The sequence below is a fragment of the Chaetodon auriga genome, chromosome 4, assembly GCF_051107435.1.
Source record: "Chaetodon auriga isolate fChaAug3 chromosome 4, fChaAug3.hap1, whole genome shotgun sequence".
NCBI classification, from domain to species: Eukaryota; Metazoa; Chordata; class Actinopteri; order Chaetodontiformes; family Chaetodontidae; genus Chaetodon; species Chaetodon auriga.
Genome location: NC_135077.1, coordinates 12,619,268 through 12,646,482, shown reverse-complemented (window position 1 = coordinate 12,646,482; position 27,215 = coordinate 12,619,268). Strand labels below are relative to the sequence as shown.

At 41.4% G+C, this 27,215-nt stretch overlaps 3 protein-coding genes across 5 annotated transcripts; 2 read left to right on the top strand and 1 right to left on the bottom strand.

Annotated features, from left to right (window-relative positions):
- Window positions 1-610: 610 nt before the first annotated feature.
- LOC143318884 (E3 ubiquitin-protein ligase pellino homolog 1-like) lies at window positions 611-11,556 on the bottom strand. Its single transcript, XM_076727391.1, has 7 exons — window positions 11,325-11,556; window positions 6,279-6,442; window positions 3,437-3,566; window positions 3,047-3,148; window positions 2,274-2,471; window positions 1,961-2,149; window positions 611-1,784 (listed from the first exon to the last, which is right to left on the bottom strand). The coding sequence occupies exons 2-7, from the start codon at window positions 6,362-6,364 to the stop codon at window positions 1,206-1,208; spliced, it is 1,284 nt and encodes a 427-aa protein (XP_076583506.1). The 5' UTR covers window positions 6,365-6,442; window positions 11,325-11,556; the 3' UTR covers window positions 611-1,205.
- A 2,982-nt stretch (window positions 11,557-14,538) lies between these two features.
- Window positions 14,539-20,998, top strand: LOC143319652 (equilibrative nucleoside transporter 2-like). Of its 3 annotated transcripts, none has more exons than XM_076728777.1 (13): window positions 14,539-14,615; window positions 16,551-16,601; window positions 16,688-16,769; window positions 16,888-17,039; window positions 17,122-17,261; window positions 17,925-18,059; window positions 18,230-18,327; window positions 18,576-18,651; window positions 18,876-18,985; window positions 19,108-19,216; window positions 19,327-19,412; window positions 19,496-19,692; window positions 20,244-20,998. In XM_076728777.1, exons 2-13 carry the CDS (start codon window positions 16,564-16,566, stop codon window positions 20,353-20,355), a joined length of 1,335 nt encoding a protein of 444 aa, XP_076584892.1. In that variant the 5' UTR covers window positions 14,539-14,615; window positions 16,551-16,563; the 3' UTR covers window positions 20,356-20,998. The 3 variants fall into 3 exon arrangements, with proteins under 3 accessions (XP_076584892.1, XP_076584891.1, XP_076584890.1); XM_076728776.1 differs by having other exon boundaries at window positions 14,587-14,615; window positions 16,530-16,601; XM_076728775.1 differs by having other exon boundaries at window positions 14,599-14,615; window positions 16,554-16,601.
- A 729-nt stretch (window positions 20,999-21,727) lies between these two features.
- LOC143319746 (galectin-related protein-like) lies at window positions 21,728-27,143 on the top strand. The gene is made up of 6 exons (XM_076728934.1): window positions 21,728-21,789; window positions 22,447-22,594; window positions 23,940-24,023; window positions 24,284-24,372; window positions 24,635-24,818; window positions 26,050-27,143. Exons 2-6 carry the CDS (start codon window positions 22,556-22,558, stop codon window positions 26,191-26,193), a joined length of 540 nt encoding a protein of 179 aa, XP_076585049.1. The 5' UTR covers window positions 21,728-21,789; window positions 22,447-22,555; the 3' UTR covers window positions 26,194-27,143.
- The last annotated feature ends 72 nt before the right edge of the window (window positions 27,144-27,215 follow it).

Sequence of the window (27,215 nt, the reverse complement as noted above, 5' to 3'; positions counted from 1 at the left end):
TACCGGTTTGACTGAGGAACGGTTCACCTCAAACGTTAGCGTGATGTCAGCCGTCTGAGTCAAAATCAATGTGCTGGTATTTTTAGAACCGCTCCAGAAATAGAGGTGAAGTTCATCCTCCTGGGTGCAGGATCGTCATCTGTGAAATAAGAAGGAAAGCATGTGGTGAATTTTGATATTTGTTACATACAAGTGGGAGAGTTGGCCTCATGGTGGCGTTAGAGGAAAGGTCACTAATACCATCAGAACTCCTCTTCTTGGTGTGTCATGCTCGTCTGGTCAGGGGCTGCTGAGATATCCTGTTCTATACTAAAGCGTTAATGTTTGTATTTGGTCTTATATGTCTTAATCATTGTATAGTTTCCTTATGTAAACATATTTTCATGTTTCATGTTGACTAGATCTTCATTTTAGGGTGAAGCATACCTTTAAGAGCACTTTGGCAGAACATGCATCATCTAACGGGACAGTTTCTATTCAGTGTTTGTTCCCCATGTAACTCCTGAGCAACACTGGTCTACTGCCATTCATGCTTGTACATCTTTATTTCTTTTAAAAAACTACATTCAATCATGATGTGTGTGTTTCGAGTCACAGAGAGCAGCGTAAGAAGCTTCCCAAGAAATATATTTTTGTTTTGATACAAAGTTTGTATTAAGATCAGAAAATACAGTTATTCTGTGTTCAAAGAGGCAACAGCATTAACAGAGGAAAGTCAACTGAATATTTCTTTTACATTTTCCTGCTAAAAGATTCCGTGTCTCCCACAAAAAAATCCTCAAAAACAAAAACTAGACCACAGAGACAGTGAAACACTCGACTGAAACCAAACTGATGATCAAGTCTTAGTGTTAATGGCTCTTTAAGGCAGAGTGAGACAGTAATCAGCTGCTGGGAACATCTGAGAAACATTACAGCTGTTAAATTCTGCATTGATTACTGAAGAGGTAAAGGAATAAATGACAAGTTTAAGGCAACTCAACCATCGTGCAGCTGTGTCCACTTCAGAGGAGGACAACGCTGCCTGAATCACTTCTGATACTCAAAAAATGGCAGGAATCAACCCAATAAATGGATCATATTGGTCGAGATTAAGTTAAATTAAGTTATAGAAAATTAAGTTATGAAATTCCCAAAACTCAAAGCATATTGTTCTGTCCACCGTTCTGTTGGTGAAGGCTTGAGATAAGCAGTCTGAGTGGTCTCTAGTCCAGCGGGCTTTGGAAGATGAGTCTGATGTAGCCAGACTCTCCACTCAGCGGCTGGATGCAGAACGGGCAGGCGGCGTGGAAGGTGTGTGTGCCGTGCGGCAGCGGGATCTGACTCCAGTACGCCGTCGTCTTCTCCGAGCAGACGTGACCACAGGGGGTGAAGGCATGGGTGGGGGGCTCCGCGTCCACGTAGAAGGCCGCCTCGCAGCCCAGCCACAGCGGCACATAGGGGCCCCGCGCCCTGCACATGGGGCACTCTCTCTCCTGACACTCCGCCTCCACCTCGGGGTTATGGCGCCCCCCCCAGCCGTGGTAGCCGTGCACATGGCCGCAGTGCAGGTAGGCCCAGGGCTGCCTCTCATCCAGGACGTCTTTGCGGCGAAGGCTGGGGAAGGCCAGCGTGTTGAAGCCCACGGGACACTGCGGCCGGCCGGCGTTCAGCTCCTGCCGCAGAGCCTCCAGGTGTTTGACGGTGGGTGTGTGCGCCAGGCCCTCGGCCGTCCGCCACAGCAGGGTGGCACCGCACAGGTCGATGAGCGAGCCGTCCACCAGCTCATTACACTCAGAGTCCACCTGACAGAGGGGCGAGCAGAAGATTACACGTCATTCACAACAACACAATGTGATACTGCCTGTTTAAGCCATTTTTATAGAGAGACCATCTAGAGAGCTAAAGCCATGATGTCACTTCCTGTCTTGCAGCTCATGTCTTGGTACCAGTAGATTCAATGATTCAGGGGGTCACACACCATCTTGCCCCTCTGCTGAGATGACCTAGTTTCCCGCAGTGTGAAGACGTTGCCGCAGACTGAGATCTCCCTCCACAGTCCAGGTTTAGAGTCCTGGCTGAAGCCCTGGTGTGGGTGCATCACCAGAACGCCGTTGGTGGTCAGTCCGTCCATCTGGCCGTCCCGCATCCTCCACTTGGCCGCCTTCTCCTGCCAAGAGGTCAACAACTCACATTTAGCCTTTTCTTACTGAAACACAGTTTGTCTCTAAATACACAGAAGTCAAGAATCCGTGCATCATCCACCTCCGACGGCAGCAGTTAGCGCTGCTTACCCCGAGGAAGATGTTCTTGGAGGAGTCAAAGCCTGCGGCGTAGATCCGTGCAGAGTAAGGTGGGTTTCTTTGGCAGATGATGCGGCAGGCGAAGCGGGAGATGGTGCTCTGAACAGTCTGGCCATCAGCATGGCTCTGACCACCCGGCACTGTGTCCGTCACCACAAAGTCAATGGGATTTTCTGTAGAACGGCCAATCTGCATTAATACAGAAACATTCATGTTACCAAATCTGGTATTAAAGCGTGCGTACATGCTGCAGACACCTTTACCTTGGCGTAGTGTACATTGTGACTGTCTCAAGTAATAACTGCACAAGGAAATGAAGAAACATGCATAAAAAGTCAAACAGTGATTTAAAAAACAGGATTTTTTATCACAGCAATTTGTTTGCAGCTTTGTTGATTCTCATTTCTGTTTCTTATTCCTCAGTTGTGGTTCCCCATTTTTCTTTCTGGCTTTCAGAATATTCCACTCTGAATGGACTCATTGTAAGACGGCCTTCTGTGGGCTGAGGAAAGTCTACAAAGCATCAAACCACACAGTGTAACATGACTAGTGCAAAGTCTAAAAGAGGGACAAGAATATTTCAACTTATTCAAAAGTGCTGGAGATTAACTCAGTAAGGCAAACCAAATCTGCAGCTGTTGACTGAAGAAACTACAGCTTGATTTTCAAGTAGCTGTCTAATATTTGTGTGGCCTCTAGACCAAAACCATCCACTAGGTGAACTCCATCTGTCTGTTTGTATATAGTTAGTGGATGCTACAGACCTGGAACATGTCTGTATTGCTGTCATGGGTGTACTCCACCACCACCGTCTGCGCCCGGGACAGAGTGTATGAAATGCTGTGCTGCTCCTTGTTGCTTATAGCCTTTCAAGACACAGAAGAGATGCACTGTTACAATACAGTTAAAGTTTTGTCCAATAAAGGATGCTGCAAGTCCGCAACAGAAAGAGCGAGCAGCATAAATCTATTATTTATATTCATAAAATGCAAATGCTACATGGAATAAGGTGTTTCAATGCGTCATTAAAAAGGAACAGACAGGAGTGAAAGGCTCCTCCATTCACTTCCCCTTTTCTTTTGTGTTGTTCATAGAATATTATCACTCCTGTCCATTCACAGGTCTGACGTCCACCTGGCGTGTTGAGCTCTCACCTTGGCAGCCTGAGGTGTGCAGGATGAGTGGACAGTGCTGGGTTTCACACCGTTGGCCTTGTTTCTACGACACAGAGCAAAGCGACTTTTCCGCCTCCCCTTGTCACCATTGGGCAGAGAGCCGTTACACCTGAACGCGCAAGATGGAAGATCCACAGGTTAAACCACAGCATACTACTGAGAGAGCAGTTACACTCAACCATCACAACGTCTGTTCCTGGTTTACACTTGAGTGATGACACATTGTGACAGTCTAGGATCCCAGACAGGTTTGTTTCAGTTCTGGGTCCAATAATACAAACGCAAACAAAAGGTCTGAAACCCCAGCAGCCGCCATCCCTGGACCACAGGCTCTCTGTTGTGTCCACAGTGAATGGCCTTCAGTCAGAGTCAGCTGCATTCTTTGCTGTGGTGGAGTTTCTCAACACATTAACTGGGTTTAGGCTGAGTTATTCTGCTCCTGGACAATAAACACTATCTACCAGAGGTGGCACAAAGGCATTGTTTTACAAGTCACAAGTAAGTCTCAAGTCTTAGCTATGAAATCCTAACTCAAAACCAACAAGTCTTAAGTCAAGTCCAAGCCTTAAACCTAGTGTTTTCCATCCTAAACAAGCAATTATGTGCCCTTCATGTAACACCATTCAGGCTTTTTAACAGTTAGTATAGTACACCTATGGAGATAATAAATGTCTTTAAAATTGGTATTTAGGACTTTATGATAAACTTTTCAGCCTTTAAAGGCAAATGATGATCAGTGTCTTAGTGTGTTATTCCAGTTACACAGTGACAATAATTCATAAATCAGATGTGGTTCGATGCTGTTATCCATTCTTTGCTCAGTCTTTAAATCTACATGTGATAATCTGAGGTAGCATCTGTTGTCTGCGCTGACAAACACACCTTGTACAATGTGATTGGCTGCTGGTGATTTGATTCAGAGCACCATATAACAATAAAACAGTCTGGCTCTATAAACTGCCTCTCCCAATATTTTCACATCTACCTCTGTGAATGAAGGGTTTCTTTTGACCAAACCAGAGTTGAAAGGTTTTTGTGAGTTTTATGTTGTTACGGTTTCACGGTTTCTGTAAATGGAGTTTGGTGGCTTTGACAAAAGCAATATGTCAGCTGTTTCTGGTGAAACAAAAAGAATATTTTCTCTTTTGCACATGGTCTATTTCAGTGGGATTAATTTCCATAATGTTGTCAGACAGTCAGGCTAGCTACCTGTCTACCTGGTGCAGGTAAGAATACAAACAAACATATTTCCCAAATGTTTCCTTCTTTCTTTCACTGGAGACAGGAAGCTTTGCTTTGGTGCAGATTCAAAAGCAGGATGCTGTGCTAATGCGGTTTACAACATATCCACCCAAGCCATTAGGACGCCTCTTAAAGTAAACTTAATTTGAACGACATTCATTCAAAACATCGTGTAATGCAGAATATTGTTCTGGTGCTTAGCTGTGGTGAAAAATAAACTTCAGAAAGATAAATGTTGTTGGACCTTTAATTTAAAGTCAGTTTAGCTGGAGGTTATCTTCAGAGCCAGACTGCTGCCAGCTACAGGTCAAGTAAACATTAAAGTTCAGTTAAAAGTGGAGCCATTCTTTCACTGGATAATGCAAACTTCCTGCATTTCAGATAACGTGACGTCCACCTCTTTTCTTCTACAAACTCAGGCCACCCCAACTCCACTGTGGCTCCACTGCACGACACATTACATGACCTCTGTTTTCACAAACCGTATGGCTCTTTAAAATTAAACCTTATGACCAGTGTAATTGTCGGTTACTGGGTCTGCCAGGCTGTTTAATTCCACATGCGGACATATAATGCGAAAGCAAACAAAAGGTCTGAAACCACAGCAGCCACAGCTTCCCTGACGTCTCTCGACCTCCATGAACCACAGGCTCTCTCTTGTGTCCACAGTGAATGGTCTTCAGTCAGGAAGTCAGCTGCATTCTTTACTGTGTGGAGTTTCTCAACACATTTAACAGCACTGAGGCCAAGTTTGCTGCTCCTGAACAAAAAACAATGGACTGAATTTCATACTGCAAATTAAAATGAAGGCACATTGAGCTCAGAGCTCAGACGAAGGTATTTGCTTCATCTTATTTATCTGGATGGTGCACAAATTCATATCTACACCAAAGAGAGCTATACACAAAGACTCTATGCAGTGACACCCCCACTGCAACAACAAATGAAAGAGGAAGCCAGTGTTTTTTATAGCACTGCTACTGTTATTGCAAAACAACCATTTTTCCCATATTTTTTCCCGGAATACCGATTTGAAGATCTGCATTTTTACATTGACTGACCTTCCTCCATATGTCACAAAACTATAGCTTCTAATCCTTATGTAACCAATGAAATCCAAACAGATTGGCTTAAAAAACACTGGATGTGTAGCTCAACTCATTCTTAACTGGCTTTTCACCAGGTTATTCTCAATTACTTGACAGTATAGTGTCCCTGAAAGCACTACCAAGATGAGTTTCAACGCAGCCCCTTCTCACCACGGGATGACCACGCTATGAAATCAAGGCCTGTGATGAACAAACAAATCAGACTAAGTTGACACTGTGGTGGGTTACCATCTAAAGCGAATTTCAAGTGTCTGCAAGTTTATTTTCATGCCGTACTGAAATGGCCTCATTCAAATTGCTGCCTGAAAAGTAGGAACCGGATCTAAAAACAGATTCTTCAGAGAATGACATGGTCAGCAGTTCATGCACGAGTAGTTAAAGAGCTAAAACAAGCAGCGCTTTTAAAGCTTCATCTTGATGTTTCAGGAGTTTTGACCACAGCTGTAAAAGCTCCTTAGTGAGCGTCTCACCCCAACACAATGAGCTCTCCATATTTGACTGGTCCTTTGGTGGAAGCAGGGGAGGTGGAGATGTTTTCTTGACCAAGCGAAAACATCTGTGCAGCCTTCGGGGGGGGAAGGGCGAGGACTTTCCCACTGTCACCCTCAGAGCGTCTCCATCAGCGGAGCTAAACCTGCAGACACAACCAGAAGAAGTCATTTTTACACGTTTCTTAAGATCAGAAAACATGCAATCGAAGAAAGCGTCACCAATTCATTTAAAATTTAAAAACCCTCTTCAGACTTTTATACGAACACACACAAAGGCTTCAACACAACATCATTCATTACTACAATACACCCACACTGCCTTTGTACGGGAAGCTGGGAGCAACAGTGGCAGACAATGTATGTATTCACTCCAGTACACTGAGTGGGGTTGTTAGGTGTAAAACAGGGCCATTTGCATCCATGACGGGGTGACTCACTTAGCAGCACACTGGAACTGATGTTATTATTCTTTGTACCATGAAAAAACAAGCTGGACATTCATTCAGAGGTCTGATGTCAAAGGCCAAAGAGGACACATCATCATCATCAGAAACCTGCAAGTTACACAACTGGTAGGTATGACAAACTCTGCACTGATGTGGTTGACTTTAGTTTAGGGTTTCTTCCAGCAGTTGGACACAGTCAACTGAGACAAATCACTATCATAAATACTGGTATTGTCAAGTCCTTTCTCATTAGAGGTTCATTATATTCTAGTACCCGAGGTAGAAATCCCATTCCAATAGAAGGCTCCCTGTTTGGGTACCCTGCCTTCAAAACATGTGAATTCTGGCATCAAATACCTCTTTGGAGTTTTAAGCACTGCAGGTAGGAATCAGACCGAGGCCAAAGCGACACCTTCATAATGTTTGTTTAGTCCAACCAACAGTCCAAACCTCATCATTATTACAAATACATTCATATGATTGAAAGGAAAAGCAGCAAATCTTCACCACGGCTGATAGAGCAGAACTGAGTCTTGATGCCACACGAGTATTTCACTGAAATCCAACTGTCAGTGGGAGTAAAATACCCTTACATTTCTAATGTGTTAATGTGTTAAATAAAAGGCACCTAGTCTGACTCAGACGTTTCTCTTTTTAAAGATACTTGAGACAAAATCACAAGCGAGCCAAATAACAGGAAACAAAAAAAAAAAAAACACCAAGAGCTGCTGATGTCACGATGATAATAACCACTGCCCTGTTTTACCATGTGCTGAGAAACATTGCTGCTAAACGCATCAGTGCTGGCAGAATGAAAGAATGTTTGATAGTAAATGACAGCAACTATCAGACATTATCTGCCCCATCAGGAAACACTTTGCACAGAAACCTGCATCAGTTTCCTACTTTAGAGTCACATTGAGACACTACGCTGGAAGATCAAAACCTTCATGACCTTCAGCAGTGAAAATCCTGCAGCTCTTGTGTCATGATGCTGACATGGAGGAAGGATGTAAAACCACCAGGCTGATCGAACATTTTACACTTTCATGTAGATTCAGCAGATTAGACTAGTAATAGAAAAATTCTCATCAATTCAGCACTGTGGACAGAGCCGGCGGTCACTGAACAAACAACTGCTGGGCGAGTGTGGATTTCCAGAGTGGTGAACCTTCAGGCCAGCAGGCGTTCGGTTGCACAGTTTATCCTGCACAACTCCCTTAGAGAAAATTTAGGTCAATTTTGTCATTTTTCAGGCTTTGCACATGACTGGAAAATTCATTAGAATTTCAGGTTTTTCAGGATGTATGAGAAAGCTTCTAGAACAAAGGAGAATGCTGCAGGGCTTCCTGCAGCGTAGCACAGTATGGACAGCACCTCAGCAAAAAACAGAGGAAACTTTTCGACGACTGGTAGCACTGTGGAGCATTTTTGTGGGTCCGTCTTTTGTTTTGTTGTCTTAATATGGGCGACACACATTCCTGCTACTGGTTTCACAGGCAGCAGTAACACATTATGAAAAGTAGCAACGCACCAACAAAGACAGCGAGGAAGAAGACGGCTAGCAAGTAAATATGATGCGAACAAGGAAGGAAGACAAATGCAAATGTTTTATCACTAAGGAACCAGACGTTTGTTTTGTTTTTCTCATTAACGGTGCATGTAAACAGAAACTGAGGACTGTGAAGATTTACTGCTTTTCTTAATGTCTGTTAACTGAATACATTTGGTTGGAATGACGATCAGCATTTTTCACTGTTTTCAGACATTTCATGGATCAAACCTTTATCGTCAACTGAGAAAATATTAAGCAGATTAAGTGATGATGAATCATTCATTGCAGCCTTAGCTTACTTGGGAAAGGCGAAGCAAACAGCTCAGTCTGACCCAGTTTAGCGTCAGACACGTCTTACCCAACACTGGATCCAGTTAAGTTAGTTTGGAACGAGGTATTGATCAGTTTGGGGCATGAATGACTGATCTGAGAGCTATTTTTAGCTGTGGCTGTAATCCAGCACAATTTAGACTGATGGTTAGCAGTTAACTGGGAGATCTGTTGTGTTCAGTGGCTGAAGGACATTTATAGATATATGTATCATGAAAAGGGAGCCTAAGCCTTCCGTCCTGACCAGAGTTTATTTCAGGGGCCATGAATACACCCAGTGAACTGCAGGGGGACAGAGACCCATTCACCGCCTGTAACTGGACGCCACATAAGGAGGACGACTTCTAAAGTGACTTCACTCCTCCACAACAAATGCCCTTTTGTGGTTCTCTTTCCTCTCGTGACAGAGACGTAACGTCCCCTCGAGTCTGACACAGAGGTGAATCACACGTTGCAATGTTCACGCCGCGGCTCAAATCTGATTTTATCCCTCGCTTGTGACTCAGATCTCACGGTTTCCAATCAGCCTGAGCAACACAAAGCCACATGGGGTCGAGGCTTTTTAAGCAACCTTTTGACTACAGTCTGTCAACATCACCATGGCAACAAGTAAATCAATCAATGGAGAATAAAGCAGAGAGAAATGTCATCAGTGTGACCTCGACTTCATGTCATCCAACCGTCCTCCTCTGATATCTATTGTGCACTAATGTGATTCTGTCCTACTGAGAACAGACTCCAGAATATAAGCCTGTTGTAGGACTGTGTGACAGCTAACCGCACAGAGCGGAGGTGAATTTAAACTTTATCCAGAGAGGCAACAAACAGGTTGACAGCAGGTCTCACGACCGTCACCTGGTGTTTCTTGTCGTGTTTCATTCACAACACGATTCCTGACAGCGTCGAGGCTTTTATACTCTTATTCCAGCAGTGTGTGTTGGGCGCACTGACGCCTGTTTTGATGAATGGAAAGCAACAGAGCCAATCAGAGCCTCGTTAGTCGGATGAAGAATGGGGACGTCAAGAGCACATTTAACCAGATTACCAAAACTGGGTTACTCACCAGACTTTGAATTAAATCACAAATGATGTCAAGCAGCACTGGGAGATTTGACCAAAGATCAATATCATAATAAAATTATTATGATGAATTTACATACATTTCTCATATTTTGACTATTTGTTGTTCAGTATTAGGTCATATGACACTTTAACACAAACAAAGGCTGAAGGACCTTCTTAAATAACTCACCAAAGCTCTTCATAGAGCTGAGCAATAGTTTCATTTTATCACTCAGTGTGATTTTGGTATTGTGCATATTTTGGATTCGCTCCTTATTAATATTTTACATTTGTAAGCTTTCCTACTTTGTAGTGCTGCTGCATCAAGATCTATCTTATGCTGTGATTAATTTTTCTGAGTAGATGACAGTTTAAAGTTTAGTCAATATGAAGAGTTTTCTGTGAAAAGCAGCTCCTCTGCTCCTAATGGTTTAATGTTATATTTCATAAGAGTGTATTTATTTTTAGATGTTAACACAGTTTGAGGGTTAATGTGGTCCACGTCTGCTATGAAAAGCTGTAGGAAGCCTGTATTAATAATTTGACACTGAATTTAACCATATCAGCCAGCAAACGGCCCAGGATGACAGACAGCTTGAACTGTGACCATCTCTTCTGTTCAGCCTCTGCAGCAGGTCTGCTTTAATCCGCCCAGACTAAACTTTCTCCAGGTTTTAGGTCAACATTTGCGTGTGGAGAGGGGCTGACATGTCTATAAGCTTTTAATATGAGCGGACAGTTGGACAAAAAGGGCCAACTTTCAAGTTTTAAATGGGGAACAAAAGCAGCGTCTGCAGGGACAGATGCTCTGGTAGGATGGTGCATGCTAATCAGTTTGTGTGGCCGGAACAAAAGAGGCCAGCTGGGCTACACAGAGTCGGACAGACAGGCAACCACAACCACTGCTGGAGCCCCATGCTTAAGATAAGATACAGCATGTATACATGATGATCAAAGTATATGTATGTGGAGTAATATTCATAATTACCCTGTAACAAAAAGCTACATTCTTTGCCATGCACAATATGAAGGAAAATATAAAGTAAGTAAGTAAAGTACAATACATACACTGTGATCAAAGGTTAAGTGAACTTAGTAGTATTTCAAATTAGTCTATGTTGGGTAAATAGTTAACTTTAAAAATCAGAATTCAGTAGTACACACACTTGGAGGAAATGTAGGAACATTGTGGGGGTACAGAAGTAATGTTCAGTCACTTAAGGAGACAAAGAAAAACTTCAAACGATAAACTTAGGATCATAATTACATTATATGTCTGTGAAGGAATATTAAAGTGATACTTATGGGTGTTACCATAATGACCAAATACAGTAATATCAAATACAAATAAAAAAATAACAAATCACTGATAAGTCTGGCATTAAACTCCATAACATTCACGTAGGAACATTGTGTGACATTTATGATTTTTAATTATGGATGTTTTATTATTAGTTAGCTAGTTAATGTTGTTTGAGTTCTGGTCAGTGACAGTTAAGAACTCACAGAGTAGTAGCATCGTTAGCTAACAAGCTTGTTATTTAGCACTAAAGTGGACTGTGGGGCAGGCGTTATAAAGTTGGTAACGTTAATAAGAATTAAAAGAAACACGTTTTAACACAGCAAACTTACCAAAGTTACCGGTCCCTCTAAAACATTTTCACGTTGCGAATGTCTCGGTTCCGGTTACCGACGCTGCTGACTCCGTCTGAGCGGAGAGAACGTCTTCATTTGCTGTCCGGTTCAGGCAGTTAAACTACTTTTCATCGGTGGATGACTCGTTAAACTGGACAAACATTCTGTGAGGTTTTGCTACGTCTCCGCACGTACATAAACTGAACCGCATCCTGAAGCGGTCCAAATTAAACAGTACCTACTTCCGGTACGCGTTTCAAAAATAAAACGAGCACATTTAGTACTTCCGTTACGATGGTGATCGATGCGTAGAGTTTGGTTATGTAGGTAAAAATTACTAATATTAAATTGCTAAAGATATTAACATAATTTTAATTTCCTTCAAGAATATTTCAAATGTCATGATTTAACAAAATCATGATCTAGTTTCTTAATTTGCATGTTCTATCAATATTTGCTGTCAAGAAATACAACTGTGCTACACTTGAGCAATAAAAGGGTGCTTTATTGTGAAAGTTCAGAAGCAGAACTTCCACCTTTGGTCCAACAGGTCTCTGAGGTCTCTCTCTCTCTCTCTCTCTCTCTCTCTCTCTCTCTCTCTCTCTCTCTCTCTCTCTCTCTCTCTCTGTCTGTCTGTCTCTCTTTCTGCCTGCCTTACCCTAACCATAACCACTACTTGCCTTTGATTTGATAATGCAGCTGATAGATAAAAGTTAAAAAAAAAATTAACAAATAATAATTCAGCTGAATTTTTACATCATTGCTAGCTGATTTATCAAGATAGACTTAGACTTAGACTTTTACTTTACTAATCTAACTAACTTAGTTGTACTAACTAAGTATAACTAAATAGATAGTTATATAATATGTATTATACTATATAATACATATTATCAAATATTATAATAATATAATAAAAATACATAACATACATAACTAAGTATATAAACAAGTATTAAAAGCAGTTCTTAAGAGAGAGAGTGACCCAGAGCTATAAACTATATACCAGAAAAAATATGTGCAAGTTGCAGATGATAAATAAATGTAAACAATAGACAGTAGGTGCAATATTGCAGTAGTGCAAATAATATGTAACAGTAAAATATTGGGGTTTGTGAGGTTGGTAGATAAACTGTTTAAGTTACTGTTGTACAGTGTGAAATAGAAAAGGTAAATTAAACATGTATTTTCAGCAAGCTATGCAGCATATAATATACATTTTTCAATTCACATTATAATTGTGATTAATAAGCTTGTTGCACAATAATTAGCCCGTGTGATGGGAAACTGTGCAGTGTGATGAGTCTCCACTGTGACTGTCTTGGATGAAGCTTTTTCAGGGTGAGTTTCTTGAAGTCATCAGTCAATAATGTATTAACCATTGATAAAGTCATAATGACAAAACTGTTACTGCTGTAATTCACAGAGAGACAAATTTATTTAATATGAAATTAAGGTAACAGTGAAGTCAATCTTATGGTTTATGGACAAAGAGGCGACTTGCTAGTGTAATGCCCTCAGGTTGTTTTGTTTTTATTATTACCAAAATCTTTTTCATATCACTTTAGTTTGAGATTGTTTGGAAATAGTGCAACAAGTGTGATTTCACCAGTACATCCATGTTTGGTCTTGTAAGTCCATGTGTGCTGGGTAAGCTGTGTGCCCGACATGCATGAAATTAGACAAATAAGTCCAGAAAGAAATACTGCTACAATGCATTACTTTGCAGAAATGCTGTGACATAATTATGAGCTTGATTATGAAATGAACATGAATATTGACAGTTCCTGTGTCTTGAGGAACCATCATTGCAGTGAGATCATGGTCAGAGTGGCAGGTGTTGACATCTGTGAGGATTTCAGGACATGTTCTGTTGTAATAGATGTGATCAATGGGAGTTCCAGTGTCTGGAGTTGCTTCTTTTTTATTTCTTTTCTTTTTCTTTCTTTTCATATGTCTCAAATAGGCCACTGAGGTGCTAGACTGATGTCCACAGATCTGACAAGAAAACACCATTGCAAGCCAAACAGACTTGACTGTTGTGGTTCAATAAACAGTAAACTACAGTTGTAAAACTGTGAAGCTAGAAAGAAGAAAACAGCTCCTTTTGCCAGTTCACCTGATAGTTGCTTATTTCAGTGTTTGGTGTCTGAAAAATTAACTGATCAATTGTTTCATGTGATGAACATGCAAGTATGCTGCTTGCTATGATCTGTAGGGCAGCGGTAAAGTCATCTACTGCATCTGCAATATCAGAGAAATGTGTCAAAAATCAATCTAAATACAAATGAACAGTCAATTGAGATGATGCACAGTGCACGGTGGAGAAACAATCATGGTTACAGCAAAGCAAATCTTCAGTACTTAATTTGTGATCCAATAATCTTGCCTTTATTTGAATCTGCACTGTGACACACAATAATTAGCATGCACTGTAGTCTTACATAATATTAGTCTAATTCATTCTGTTGAAGTGACTTACATAGACTGTAAAATGTTTACACAAGAACATCATAAAGCTTCATGAATTCACTGGCAAAATGCAGGTGTCAACACACGTTAACTTAGTAGAAATTCAAATGTGCTCCTTGATTAATTGGCAATCATCTTTGTAAATTTAGCTGCTAAATCCTTCTAGCATGATGTGCACATGCTGTAATCATCAATGCAAGCACAAGAAAACATCGCTTACAGTAGCTACATACTTTGCACCAATTTATAAATCAAATAAAATTGCTACTCACCAAATAATTAGTAAGATGGGGATGGATCAGGAAAGGTGAGTATAGCTTCACATGTGCAGCTCAGGTGATGCACTTCCCAGAATGCAAAAAATACTGCATGATACTGTTAGTTAAGATACTTTAATGGTAAAGTGCTGTAATTTAGGAGTACATTACAGTTCTGTTAAAAAACACTAAATGGGGTGTAATTTAACGGATTTTCTTTAGTATTAACAGTAAAGCACTGTATTTTTTTATTCTTATTTTTTTATTTTATTTTTTATTTTTTGAAAAAACAAAAAAAAAACCCTTAATGCTGTTGAAATCCTGCTGTAAATTTACAGCAATCATTTACAGTGTACTGTTGACCACGTGTTGGCAGTGCTCCCAAAAGGAAGAGGGCTGCATCCTTGAACTACACCACACACACTTCGATACAGGACACAAGGAACTGCGGAACTTGACATAAAAAACAGAAAGGCGGAAGCACGAGGTCCTCCGTAGACCGCGCGCGCCTTTTTGTTCTAACAGCAGCGGCCATTCAAACACCTGCTCCGGCTCTCAGGTGAGCTCCGTCTTTCTTTTATCATTTCAACTAAATTTTGGTGTTTTCCTTATGGAGTTCTGAATGGTTTATCACATGGAGTCTTCTGGCACGCGTTGGCTTTACTCTGAGACTCTGTGACGTAAAGGCTGACGGACTGACAATCCGCAGCTCAACCAGAGCTGAGAACAAGTTTCAGAGAAGCAAAACAGCTTTTCATCTCCATGCAGGACGTGTGTGTGTGTGTGTGGTGTGGGGCTTATAGAAAAATCTTCTATTCTTCATCATAATCAAAATAACTATGATGAAAAGTGTGTAAAACGTGTTTTTCAATAGTACCACAGTAATACCACAGTCGAATAAAAAAAAAAACACTACACCAAAATGTACTTAAGGTATCAAACGTACTTGTTATGCAGAATGGCTCCTTTCAAAGAGTTATATTAAATGGAATATTAGATTGCTCTGCCTTTGTCACGAATGAGAACATGTAACAGCATTTTAATGTTGTAGTTGGTCGATGTTCGACTGTTCCTCGAAGTCTGAGTTATCACAACCTGACACAGTTTTACCCGCCTGATTTAAAAAGGAGCCGCTAAACTGCCCAGTCTGACAACACAGTTGATATGGCGCCACGTACGTGATGATGATGCAAGCAGATGAGTCACAACCTGCCCATTTTACTCTGATGAAGCCACTGTATAAGTGCAATGATCAGATGAACTGAATGTCACCTGGGAGTAGAGACTCAAACCTGTCACTGGTACTGCTTCATACGCATAAGGACGAAGTTAGTTTTAATCATATGACAATAACAAAGGATTAGTGACAAAGTTACTTTATAGAGAAGAAAAATGAAAACTTTCCATTCAAATTTCTTAACTCATTCTCTGTTAATGTCACATGTCATCAAACATTGTTAAGCAGTGGTGGAAGAAGTACTCACATCCTTTATTTTAAATAAAAGTATTAATACACACTGTGAAAATAATCCACTACAAGTAAAAATCCTGGATTCAAAACCTTGCTTAAGTAAAAGTATGTAAAGTAAAAGTCCTCATAGTGCAGTAAAATGTTCCCTGTCTGTGTTATTCTATTATATCTGATGTCATTGGATTAATATTACTGCTGCATTCATGTGTACGTTGCATTTTACTGCTGTACATGTTTAAGGTTGTTGTGACGTGGCTGTCCTGTGAAAACCACGTATCTCTAAAAAGTTTCATGAGTTCAGAATAAACAGCCTGTTTCCAGTTTGTGACGATGCATTTTCCAGCTGATCCAAGAGGCTTTTTCAAGAGTTTTTAGCTGAAGGAGGAGTAGCATTTTCTTAACACATCAAGGAATACCTTCAGTTTATCAGAAACATTGAACACATTTGCAGATACACGGTTTTCACAGGACAGGAGGGGGGTCAACACACAACTCCCAAACGTCTGTACATTACAAGTAAAAGTTCAGAATAGAAAAACTTAATCAGCAAAATGTCATTAAATGTAATGCAGAATGTAAAGTTTACATATAAAACATACAATCAGTTTATGCCATACACAGATTAAAGAATATTTTAGAATAATTAAAATCAAATAATCAAAATGCTACTTGTATCAGTACTTTAAAGTTAAGTTTAAAACTGAAAGACTACACTTCTGTACTCTTACTGAAGGAACATGTAGAAGTATGATTACATTGTGGTCGTGCTGCTTCAGCTTACGTGAAGAACCTGAATGTTTTCTTTCACTGCTCACGTGAAGGCTGTAAAAAGGTTGTTTTGTCGAAGATGCACATTGTGCTTTTATTGAGGTCTGAGCAGAAGCTTTTCACCCTGTTGCTCAAACCCCCACAGCCGCTGCTGAGCACCAGTAACTGATGTGGCTCTAATCCGACCTGAACAGGACCTGTTCTGTAAACACATCGTCTGATTTGTTCATTTAGAGGCTTCTCTTGACTCTCCAGCAGAAACATCAGGATGCAGAGCGAGAAGAAACAGACTCCCCCTGCTGACCGGTGAGTGTGGCGTTTTCTGCTGAACACTGTTTGCATAAAGCGGTGGTTAAAGTCACTTCAGGTCATGAAAGCGTTTGTCTCCACAGCGGTCAGGCTGTAGCTGTCATCATCTTTGTGCTCGGTCTGGGAACTCTGCTGCCCTGGAACTTCTTCATGACGGCCTCTCAGGTCTGACTCCCACCCTTCTTCTTCTTCTTCTTCTCCTTCGATCGTGTCTCTCTACCTTCACTAAGAGTTCTTACGTCAGCCGTTAAATGATTCTTCTTCTTTTTCCTCTTTGTTAAAGTATTTCAACGAGCGCCTCGCAGTCACCGACATCACCTCTAACGTCACATCAGGAGCTGCTGCTAAAGACTACAACTATGACAGCTGGATGGCCTTGCTTTCCCAGCTGCCCCTGCTGATGTTCACCCTGCTCAACTCCTTCCTGTATCAGTGGTGAGTTAATGTCAAAGTCCAGCTTTATTTACACGATGATGACGCCGTCGGATGACGTGATGAGGATGTTTGTTCTCTGCAGGGTGAAGGATCGTTTCCGTGTAGCCTTCAGCCTGGTCGGCATCTTCCTCCTCTTCTCCCTCACGGCTGCTCTGGTCCGTGTCACCATGCAGCCGGACACCTTCTTCTCTGTCACCATGGCAACCATCTGGTTCATCAACAGTGAGTTTACACACATTGTCACGTGATCCCTCTGACGTCGGCCTTCAAGCTGAAGGTCTTTACGTCCACATCGTCATCACGAACCGTGTCAGAGCTGAGCCCATTTTTTTCCATTGAAAGTGATGAAATGCAGTTAGACAAACAAATATATTAAATGTCGAACATAGAAAGTGATGAAGAGATTAAGAAATAAGAAAAAGAGATGAGAAGAAGAAAAAAAGAGATAAGAAAATATTGAATTAAAAAGTGTTTGATTAAAAAAATACCAAGAATCAGCAGCAGGAATCAGAGCTGATCACATGCAGATGAAACCATACAGGTGAGCAGCAGCAGAGTTTAATGTGGGCAAAGACTGAGTGCTGCTGCTGCTGCTGCTGCTATTCAATCATCACTGTACAAATAACAATGATAAGCACAATTTACAAAGTGTGAGCACGCCTGTGTGTGCATGCGTGTGTGTGCGCAATGTAAATCATTAAATTTTAGGGTGAAGAATTGAATTAAGATTAGGGTTAGGGTCAGGCAAGTCGTGCTTATGACAGGATAAGTCTCCAGGAAATGAGTGTAAGTCTATGTAATGTCCCCAGAAATAATGAAAACCTAATGTATGTGTGTGTGTGTGTGTGTGTGTGTGTGTGTGTGTGTGTGTGTTTGTGTGTGCAGCCTTCAGTGCGGTGCTGCAGGGCAGTCTGTTCGGGGTGGTCGGTCTGTTTCCTCCTCGTTACAGCACTCTGTTCATGAGCGGTCAGGGTCTGGCCGGGATCTTCGCTGCGCTTGCGATGCTCCTCTCCATCTTCAGTAAGCGACATCATTTTCACAATTGAGTAATTTACATTTCCTGTCACTGATTGGCCGACTTTAACACCAATAAACTGTAACAAGCTCAGGTCTGTTAATAACAGTGGCCTGGCTGATGTGTCGTTGCTCACTGAAGATGAATCAGCTGAAGAGTCTCTCTTGCTCTGCAGGTAACGCTGATAAAAGCTTGGCGGCGTTGGGATACTTCATCACTCCGTGTGTGGCCACGCTGGGGACTCTGCTGTGTTACCTGCTGCTGCCACACCTGGTGAGGACGCTGTCACACACACTGATAATAAAATATTCATCCGCACCCCTGAGCTAAATCCAGATCCAAATTCAGGTCAAATAAGGGAAGCGGGAATGAAATGTGAAAAATAAAGCGCTCAGTGTCACATTTGAAATAACCAGCAGCTATTGGCAGGAGTTATTTCTGGATTACTTTAGTTTAACATCTTTTTAATAAGAAAAGGCTTCGCATTATGATCTTCTGACAGTGTTGACTCTCCTCTGCAGGAATTTGCTCGTTTCTACCTGAACAGAAGTCAGTCCGATAAAGTGGAGACGTCACAGGAACTCCTCAGCACCACAGGTGGATTCTTAAGTCAAAGGGTCACATCAGCTCCTCATAAAGGCAGCTCTCAGTCTGAATATAAAGTCCTTCCTAAGGTCTGAGTACCAGTGAGTTTGTGAAGGGCGACCCGCCTTGTGTTAGATGAACACGTAGGTGAGAACAAGGCGAAGTCTGAACTCACAGCTGCAGCTGGCTCCAGGTCAGTTTGTCACTAATAAATGTGTGTTTCTTTCCTTTTAAAGAAAGAAAAGTGCTAAACAACAACAATAAAGAGCTGGAGGTCAAGGTGACGTTCATCAGTGAAGCAGAACAGAATCAGAAGCGTTCCTCCGTCCTGGCCGTCTTCAAAAAGGTGCGCGACTCTTCTTCTTATGATGACTGCACATGCGAGCTCATCCTCTGCAGCACGCCACCCCACAATGTGTGAAAGTGTGAGTGTGTCAGTGATCCTGAAGCGTCCTGTGTGTCCCGCAGATCTGGCTGATGGCCGCGTGTATAACGTGTGTGTTTGCCGTCACCCTGTCGGTGTTTCCTGTGATCACGGTGCGAGTGCAGACCGTCTACCAAGAAAACGCAGCCTGGAGTGAGACATCACATCGTTTAGAATTAGTTCATAATTAGGAAGAGTTTGAAAACAAATATGGATGCCCGTATTTGAACCTCACTCGTTAAGTCCTGCTCTGCCTCTTACAGAAAAGGTGTTCACCTGCGTTTGCTGCTTCATCGTTTTCAACGCCATGGACTTGGTCGGCCGCGGCGCCCCGTCTCTCGTGCAGTGGGTGAGTCCGCTGCCTGCTGGGTAGATTTACTTTGCCGCTTCAGTTTTGAGTCGTCAGATTAATAATTGCTGATGTTTCTGCAGCCTTCGAAGGAGAGCGTCCTGTTTCCTGTCGCCGTGTTGTCTCGTCTCATCTTCATCCCTCTGCTCATGATGTGTAACATCGAGAACCCCAGACTCACCGTCCTCTTCAGTCACGACTGCGCCTTCGTCGTCATCATGGCCCTGTTCTCCTTCTCCAACGGGTACCTGGCGAGCCTCTGCATGGCCTACGCTCCACAGTGAGTCTGCGTCTTCTGAGGGATGGAAATGACAAAATACCTCCAGAGCTAATGAAGCAATCCTGTTAGCCTCAGCTGTTCTTAGATCAGTTCTGACGTAGCATGCTAACATGAAGCATTAGCATGAGCCTCGCACAGCTTATTCACTACAGCTCAGATGTGATTTCAACAGGTGCGATGTGCTCATTGGCTGTTGGAGAAACAATCAACCAGTCAGTTTTGACATCATCATCATCGTCATCATCATCACCATAGCTACCACACCACATTTATGAAAGACTGACAGAAGTGTAGATGAGATTGAAACGCCTTCTTGAACATGAAGCACGTCTTCATCTTTTAAGGCACCAACAGTTTTATTAGAGTTTTTAGAGGCTTGATGATTGTTTCTGGAGTTTGATGGTTTCCCTCTGACAAGGAGCAAACGTTCTGCGTTGCTGACTCAGCATCTTTAGATTTTTCGAGGGTCTCAGATGTTGTCTTGAGCTTCATATTGTTGAAATGTCAGGGTTTGTGTGTGTGGACGAGTTGTAACTGCCTCTCTCTGTCAGGCTGGTGCGGTGTAAGGACTGTGAGACAGCAGGGTCTCTGATGACCTTCTTCCTCGTTCTGGGTCTGGCACTGGGAGCATCATTGTCCTTCCTGCTGGGAAAACTGGTTTAGACAACTGGGACGAGTAAGCCACGCGAGACTTCATGGATCCTCATGAGGGACTTTGGTCAGTGTGAAACCAGGCGAAGCAGCTTGCCTGATGAAACTTCAGTTTCATCCATCAAGGAAAAAGAATGAATATGAACTCAGTTAAAGCACTGTTGTATTTTGTCTAAACATTTTGCTTACTTCACGTTTATTCCATCACAGAGCGCCTCAAGAATCACATATCTTAAAAACAAGTTTACAGAAATCCATGTGCACTGTGTAGTAATCTTTAATATTATTTAAAAGATCAGGGATTATTGAAGGTGAAAACGTGACCATACACAAATGTGTGGGGAGGCCACATGAAGTATTTATTTCATTTTTACTCTGAAGACGACCATTTTGAAAGGCTTCCCATCAATATCTTCTCCTCGCAGCTTCTGCTGCCATGTCTTTCTACCATGTGACCTCTGAGGACTTCGAGTTGAGTACTGGTTTGCATATTTCAGGAAATGAAAGGAGTGATTGATTTTCTGCTCATTGCCTCGTTTAAAGATACAGTGGTTACATCACAGCGACACAGCGCTCCTATTGGCTACGAAGAAATCTGCGTCGACCACTGAGGGGTGGGACAGACATAAAGGGACGATGCACACGGTTGAATTTCATATTTTACTTGATGTCACTGTATTTTAAAATTCACAGTGCTTGTTGATCACTGAACCTGTTTGTTTGTTTCATAGGTGTAATTTGTCTTTTTGAATGTCATCTTTTTAAACTGTATTATTGTTTTTATGTTCTCTTGTTCTTCGAAGATCCTCAATCAATTTTTTAAAAATGACATTTTTAAAGATGTTTTCATGACTGAAGACATCTTTTTTTCTTATTGCTTATTTATGTGGGTATTTTATAATATTTTGTATAAATGATAAAGTAATTTTCTGCTTTCACAATAAAATGCACAGAATTGTCACGTGTGTTTTACTACATGTCACTAACTGGTTTATTATTAAGTTTTCACGTACAAGGAAGTTGTCTTGGTATTCTGAAGTATAACAACAAACAGGAAGAGAAAAGAAAAAACGTTCTGCAAAAAGCAAGAATCAAACACCTTAATATTACTTTACAATATGTAGTTAGTGGTGTTTTCTGCTGTCAGCGCTGCTCAGGATGTACAAACATATTAACAGCACACACTAAGCACACACGAAGCCTCCTGTGATGCTGTTGCCCATGTTTCCTCTTCCTCCTCCTCCTCCTCCTGCTCCCCGGCCCTTTTCCTTTGACCTCACGTCCTCCTGCTTCCTCCCATTCTTTTTCTCTCCTCATGGAAAATGAAAAGGAAAGTTATGACAAGACGGTGAGGATTTTCACTTCTGCAAATCACATGAGACATGAAAAAGCAGAGCCACAGATGTGGCACAGTGCTACGCCGAGCCTCTGCTGCAGACCTGAGAGGTGAGTTTGTTTGGCCTTGACTCTGTACTGTTCATACAGTAATGTGTGAGGCTTATTACAGCCGCTCTCACTGCTTTAAAGGACACGTCTGCTGATATTCTATATTTATGTTCCTGTCGTAAATCCCTCGTGCAGACTCAAACATTGAGTGTGTATAGTAGTCTGTCTCTTGTGATCAGACTGTGACAAGGGCACATTTAAGTGCAGTTTATTGTATACAAGAACTGTGCAAATTAAAATAGAAGCGCAGAGCGTAGCTGTAAGTTGAGCTGGAGCAGCACATTACCACAGTAAACCGGTCGATTCACATCCTGTGGCCGTGTGAACTCTGCACTCTTATCATCAGGCGTGCAGGTAAATCCACTCTTTGCTTCTGCACACGAAGTAGTGTCAAGTCAGCCATCAGTAAAAGCCCGAGGAATGAAAGAAATGGATAAAACGTGTTGATGTAAAAATACTTTTGCTCTGCTGGAGGGAATGTTCACCAACCCGAGGAGGATTTAATACGTGCTGTTTTGCCTGCAGTTACAGCCTCACAATAAGTTCACTTGTTATTGACCTGAGAGAGAAAGGCATGCAGGGGCAGCTGATTATCAGAGCAGTGTGTGTGTGTGTGTGTGTGTGTGTGTGTGTGTGTGTGTGTGTGTAATGAACCAGGTTGAAGCTTTTACGTCAGCGTTGACTCACTCAGTCGACAGGAGACGTGGGAAGCAGACAAACTGGACCTGCCGCTCATTTCTCTGCTGTTTGTTTTCTTCAAATCAACATGGCTGAAAGTGTGAGAGTGACGGCGCAGGGCCGGAAGGTGAGTTTACACACCTGAGCAACAGGTAGCAGATCAAACATCATAAATCACCACAGCAGAGAGGAACCGGATCAGACTGACACTGATCCCAGACCCGCCTTTCTGATGCTTTCTGTTTTGTTTCTCAGCTGAATGTTCGGACTTAAAATGAGTTTTCTTAGTTTTGAAAGAATGTCAAACTACCGCGTTCCAGCGAGCGTAAAGACGACAGGAATGAAACAACATCCGGTCAGAATTAACAAAATAAAAGCTACATTCATCGATGCGGCGTCAGAGGCTTTATTTTACATTAAAATTAGCTCCTCTTTCAGATGCAGCATTAAAGTGTTGAACACATCAATGATTATAATGAACCACAAGAACATACACTATTCTGCATAGGGTATTCTGCATAATGAGTATGTTTACAATTACACTTAAATTTGACTGTTTTTTGACCAAACAAATCAATTCAAATATAGGGATTTGGTTGTTCAGCAGAAACACACTCTGGCGCTGTGAACAGCTTTGACACAACATTTAGAGCTCCATGTAGGTAGATACAAGTTACAGAAAATACAGTTGTGAATGTGAGTAAAAAAGATTAAGAATATTATACATGTTTGTGATAACTAAACAAAGACTTTTAGGGTGGTGGAGTTGTACTGAAGGAAGCGGGACTCGTGAGCTGAGTGTTTTAAAAGTCTGACAAAACTGTGTCTGTGTAGCTTCATGTTATGCGTTTTAAAACGTTTATAGGTACGTAGTCTGAACTGCACCAGCCCGTTGGTTGTTTTTCAACTGACAAATCACTATATTACACCTCAAAGCCTGATTCCTATCAGCTGCTTTTATTTTGAAGGTAAACCTGAACTCATTCTACTTCCGATCTGTGAGACGCAGCACTTGCTGATCATACGGCACGTGACGCCACAGTATTAATCGTGTGCTTTCGCTTCATTAAGTCGATGGTTGACTGTAAAAGCCAATAAAACACAGAAGTTTTAATTTTATTCCAAACTTTCTGAAAGGCACAAATCGGCTTTATGTCATTCTTTGTCACGAGGGCCATTATTCTATTATTCTAAGTGCATTTACTCAAGTGTCGTACTTAAACACAGTTTTACTTGTACTTTACTTGAGTATTTTGAGTACTATCTTTTACTGCCAGACATTAGACTCCGGTTTAACGTTTTTGTCAGTAACACATATTTGTTCGTGATATAAGCAGAATAAAACAATACTCTATAATAATTTGACATTTTAAATGGAGCCATTCTTAATAATGAGTACTTTTGGGGTTTTTTTTTGGAATTGCAGACCAAATCCACTGAAGTTCAAATGATTTCTGTGTTTTTTCTTTCAGAAATGGGTTTTTCCACAGAAAAGTGCGACTGATGAAAATAAACCAAGTGTTCGATCTGCTGACAGAGAGGCTGAGAGAAATCTGGTAAAATTCACTGAAAAGACAAGAAAGGACAAACAGACAGACATCTTTAGTGAAGTATTTTGATTCACAGTCATAAGTTCATGAGAATAAAGTCACAGAAGGCCTATTATGAGAAACATTTATAAAACAGTTATAAAACCAAATGATGTAATTTTACGAGATAAGTCACAAAATTTCAAGGATACGTTTGTAATTTTATGAGAAAAGTCAGGGATATTTTGCACCTGTCTTTGTCTTCATGTAAATGTCTGTGTGTGCAGGCAGTTCCTTTCAGAGGTCACATCACAGGCGGGATGCGGCCGGGGAAGAAGGTTGTAGTGGTCGGTGTGGTGGACCCCCGTCCTGACAGGTAAACACACCTTCAGGTAACTCCCTCAATGCTCTACGTCTCCTTTGTCTGATCCTCCTTCTTTCCATTGCATTCATTTTATTGCATCACCGCCAACCATCAAGTACACCTTATTACTATTAAAGGTATTTCTAACTCAGTACAGCTTTTAAAAGTACATTTAAGCGCAGTTTATAATACACTTGCAATAAAGTAGACTTTTCATAAGTACTTTGAAATACCACTTTAAGTATTTTATGGCCGCTGTTTGTCCCTCCGTTAGGTTCTACGTTGCCCTGACGTGCGGTCGTGGAACATCCGGGGAGCCTCCGCCGGATGTGGCTCTGGAGCTTTGTGTTCGATTCAGGGACCGACAAGTCCTGCGCAGAGCCTGTGAGTCTGGATCCTGGGGGGAGGCTGACAGAAACATCCCTTTCTTCCCCTTCATCAGAGACCAGCCGTTCAAGGTACCCACATCTGTCCACAGCCTGTGAATGTGTGCAGCAGCCTTCAGCGTCAGTGAGAGATGGCAGCTGCCAGCTCGTGTATATACTGCCAACATTTAGAGAGTAAAACCAAACGTCAGGTTGTGCTTCGATGGCTGCAGTGAGTGCTGGCTGCTTCATGCTGTCACACAGACTTGTTTATTGTACATCCGATCTTGAAACACTTCTACACTCCTGAAGTTGCTCCTTGAGGAGCATGCAGCAGTGTTACTGTCACTGTCATTCATGCTTGTTGTTGCTGTTTGTAACCATAAAACACCATTATGTGATCAAGTGGGACTGTTGTCATTATCATGATATAAATTTTTTTTTTATCATATTAAAAATTATACTGATATCATCATCAATGATATGATGTGACACACCTCTACTCAGTACTTTGAGCCCCAGGTGACAAAGTACCATATTAAAAATATACTTTTTGAAGAATGTACTAAGTACACTTTGCGCTATTTTTGTCACCTTCAAGTAAACTCAAGTAGTCCTTGAGTAAACTTGAAGTGTAAATACTATGGTAAATTGGTACAACTTTTTTACAAACTTTAAGTGTACTGAAGTACACCGGTGGAAGTCAGGATTCATGAGCATTCAAAACCTGCTGCAGTACAATTGTTTTATATCACAAATGTGTTCGAAAATATACTTAAATATACTTCAAATGAAGTGAAATTAACTAAGCATAGCAGTGTATTACAAAGGACTTGAACTCAGTCACAGATTTTGACGCTGTGATGTGAGCCTTTGGTTTAAAGTAATGGTATTTGTGTTTGAAATATGGTAAACTGTAACTGCTCTGTTTTGTTTGCACTTTGGTAACAAAACGACCTCTGCTTTATAGAGACAGAGTGAGGAATCAAACTCACATCGTCCAAACAAATGTAATAAACGTCCCTCTTCCCCCTTCAGGCTGCAGCTTTTAGATGATATGACATGGAGCAGTCAAACCATGATGTTAAGCTCGCTGTTAAACTGGTCGGTCTGGAGTTTGCAGTCAAAATGTTGCTTTGTGCTGGAGGGACTATTAACAACCCTCATAATGTCACTTGACAGGTTTCAGTTTGACCCATGACCCCCAGCTGTTTCGACTCATCATGCTAATGTGTGAATACCTGACGTCTCTGTCAGGATTCACTTTAAAACCTTCGACATGAAACTGACCAAACATCCACTTGTGTCTCGTCTCTCCTCCCAGCTTGAGATCTACTGTGAACATAGTCGCTTTCGTGTGTTTGTGGACGGGCAGCAGCTGTTTGACTTCTTCCACAGAGTGACGTCACTCGGCAACATCGACACATTGTGGGTCAAAGGCAGCATCGCCATCACTAAACTGGCTTGAAGGAGAAGTGACGTAACAAACTGCCAGGACTCACCTCGTCTGAACACGGTGGTGTTCACTGTGGACATTTTGGCTCCAGGTGTTTCAGGTGGAGAGAAATCGTTTGGTATTTGTTTGTGGGTTGGATAATGTATGAAGCACACAGTTTAAGACGGGACATTGAAGAGCTTAGTTTTTCTTTTATGCTACATGTGTATCCACTCAAAACTACATGCAGACGCAGCTGTCTGCTAATGATTGAATGAGTAAGTCTACACTGATCAGTCAATGCATCACTCTTGTTTTCACTGTAAGTAAAAGCCTTATATTCAAAATGTTAACTTCACTTGTGTTTGGGATGTTGGTGGATGTTGTGAATTTTTAACTTTTATTTTATTATAACCTTTTTGTATTCTTCAATTTTAGGCATTGAGTAACTTATAGCGATCAGCAGGCTACAACATTTGGAGATTGTTCCCAGAATGTCTTACAAAACAGTCATTGTCATGTAAATATGGTCATAGTACTGTATACAGTTTGTGCAATTGTACTGCAATGTGTTTTCCTGGTATTTTGGGGGGTTTTAGGGACCTGTGGGACTGACCCAAAAAACAGAGAATGAAAAAAAAAAAAAAACATCTGAAGAAATTAAGATTCATTATGCAGAGGAGATGTTGTTTTTAGTATCTGGTCCAGATTTTCTGAGGGGTGGGGGATGCAGTAGGGGGTCTGGGTCTCACTTTCCCAGTACTTCTTAAATCCAGTGTCTGGTTGTAGAAAGTTTCCTGAGAAACTGTCATTCGAGACTGGACAGAAACATTCAGAGAACCATTGGTGGGATTGTTTGTATATTTTGTTGCATATTTTTGTTGAATTGTGTTTTTTGATTATGAGAAAACAAAGAATGAAGGACTTTTAGACGTTTGTGATCTTCTACCGAGCTGGAGTCAGATTCCTTGTATTTGCACATATACTTGGCCATTAAAGTAGATTCTCATTCTGATTTTTTTCATCAACATTTTTTGGATATTTTAATGATATTT

Coding starts and splice junctions, on each gene's coding strand:
- LOC143318884 (XM_076727391.1), bottom strand. CDS start 6,364: ATGTTTTCGCTTGGTCAAGAAAACATCTCCACCTCCCCTGCTTCCACC. Junction 2,472..3,046: donor GCAATACAGACATGTTCCAG/GTCTGTAGCATC, acceptor GTATTAATGCAG/ATTGGCCGTTCTACAGAAAA. Junction 1,785..1,960: donor CTCAGCAGAGGGGCAAGATG/GTGTGTGACCCC, acceptor CCCCTCTGTCAG/GTGGACTCTGAGTGTAATGA.
- LOC143319652 (XM_076728777.1), top strand. CDS start 16,564: ATGCAGAGCGAGAAGAAACAGACTCCCCCTGCTGACCG. Junction 18,986..19,107: donor TCCTGGCCGTCTTCAAAAAG/GTGCGCGACTCT, acceptor TGTGTCCCGCAG/ATCTGGCTGATGGCCGCGTG. Junction 19,693..20,243: donor TGCATGGCCTACGCTCCACA/GTGAGTCTGCGT, acceptor TCTCTCTGTCAG/GCTGGTGCGGTGTAAGGACT.
- LOC143319746 (XM_076728934.1), top strand. CDS start 22,556: ATGGCTGAAAGTGTGAGAGTGACGGCGCAGGGCCGGAAG. Junction 24,373..24,634: donor GTGGACCCCCGTCCTGACAG/GTAAACACACCT, acceptor TCCCTCCGTTAG/GTTCTACGTTGCCCTGACGT. Junction 24,819..26,049: donor TCAGAGACCAGCCGTTCAAG/GTACCCACATCT, acceptor CTCTCCTCCCAG/CTTGAGATCTACTGTGAACA.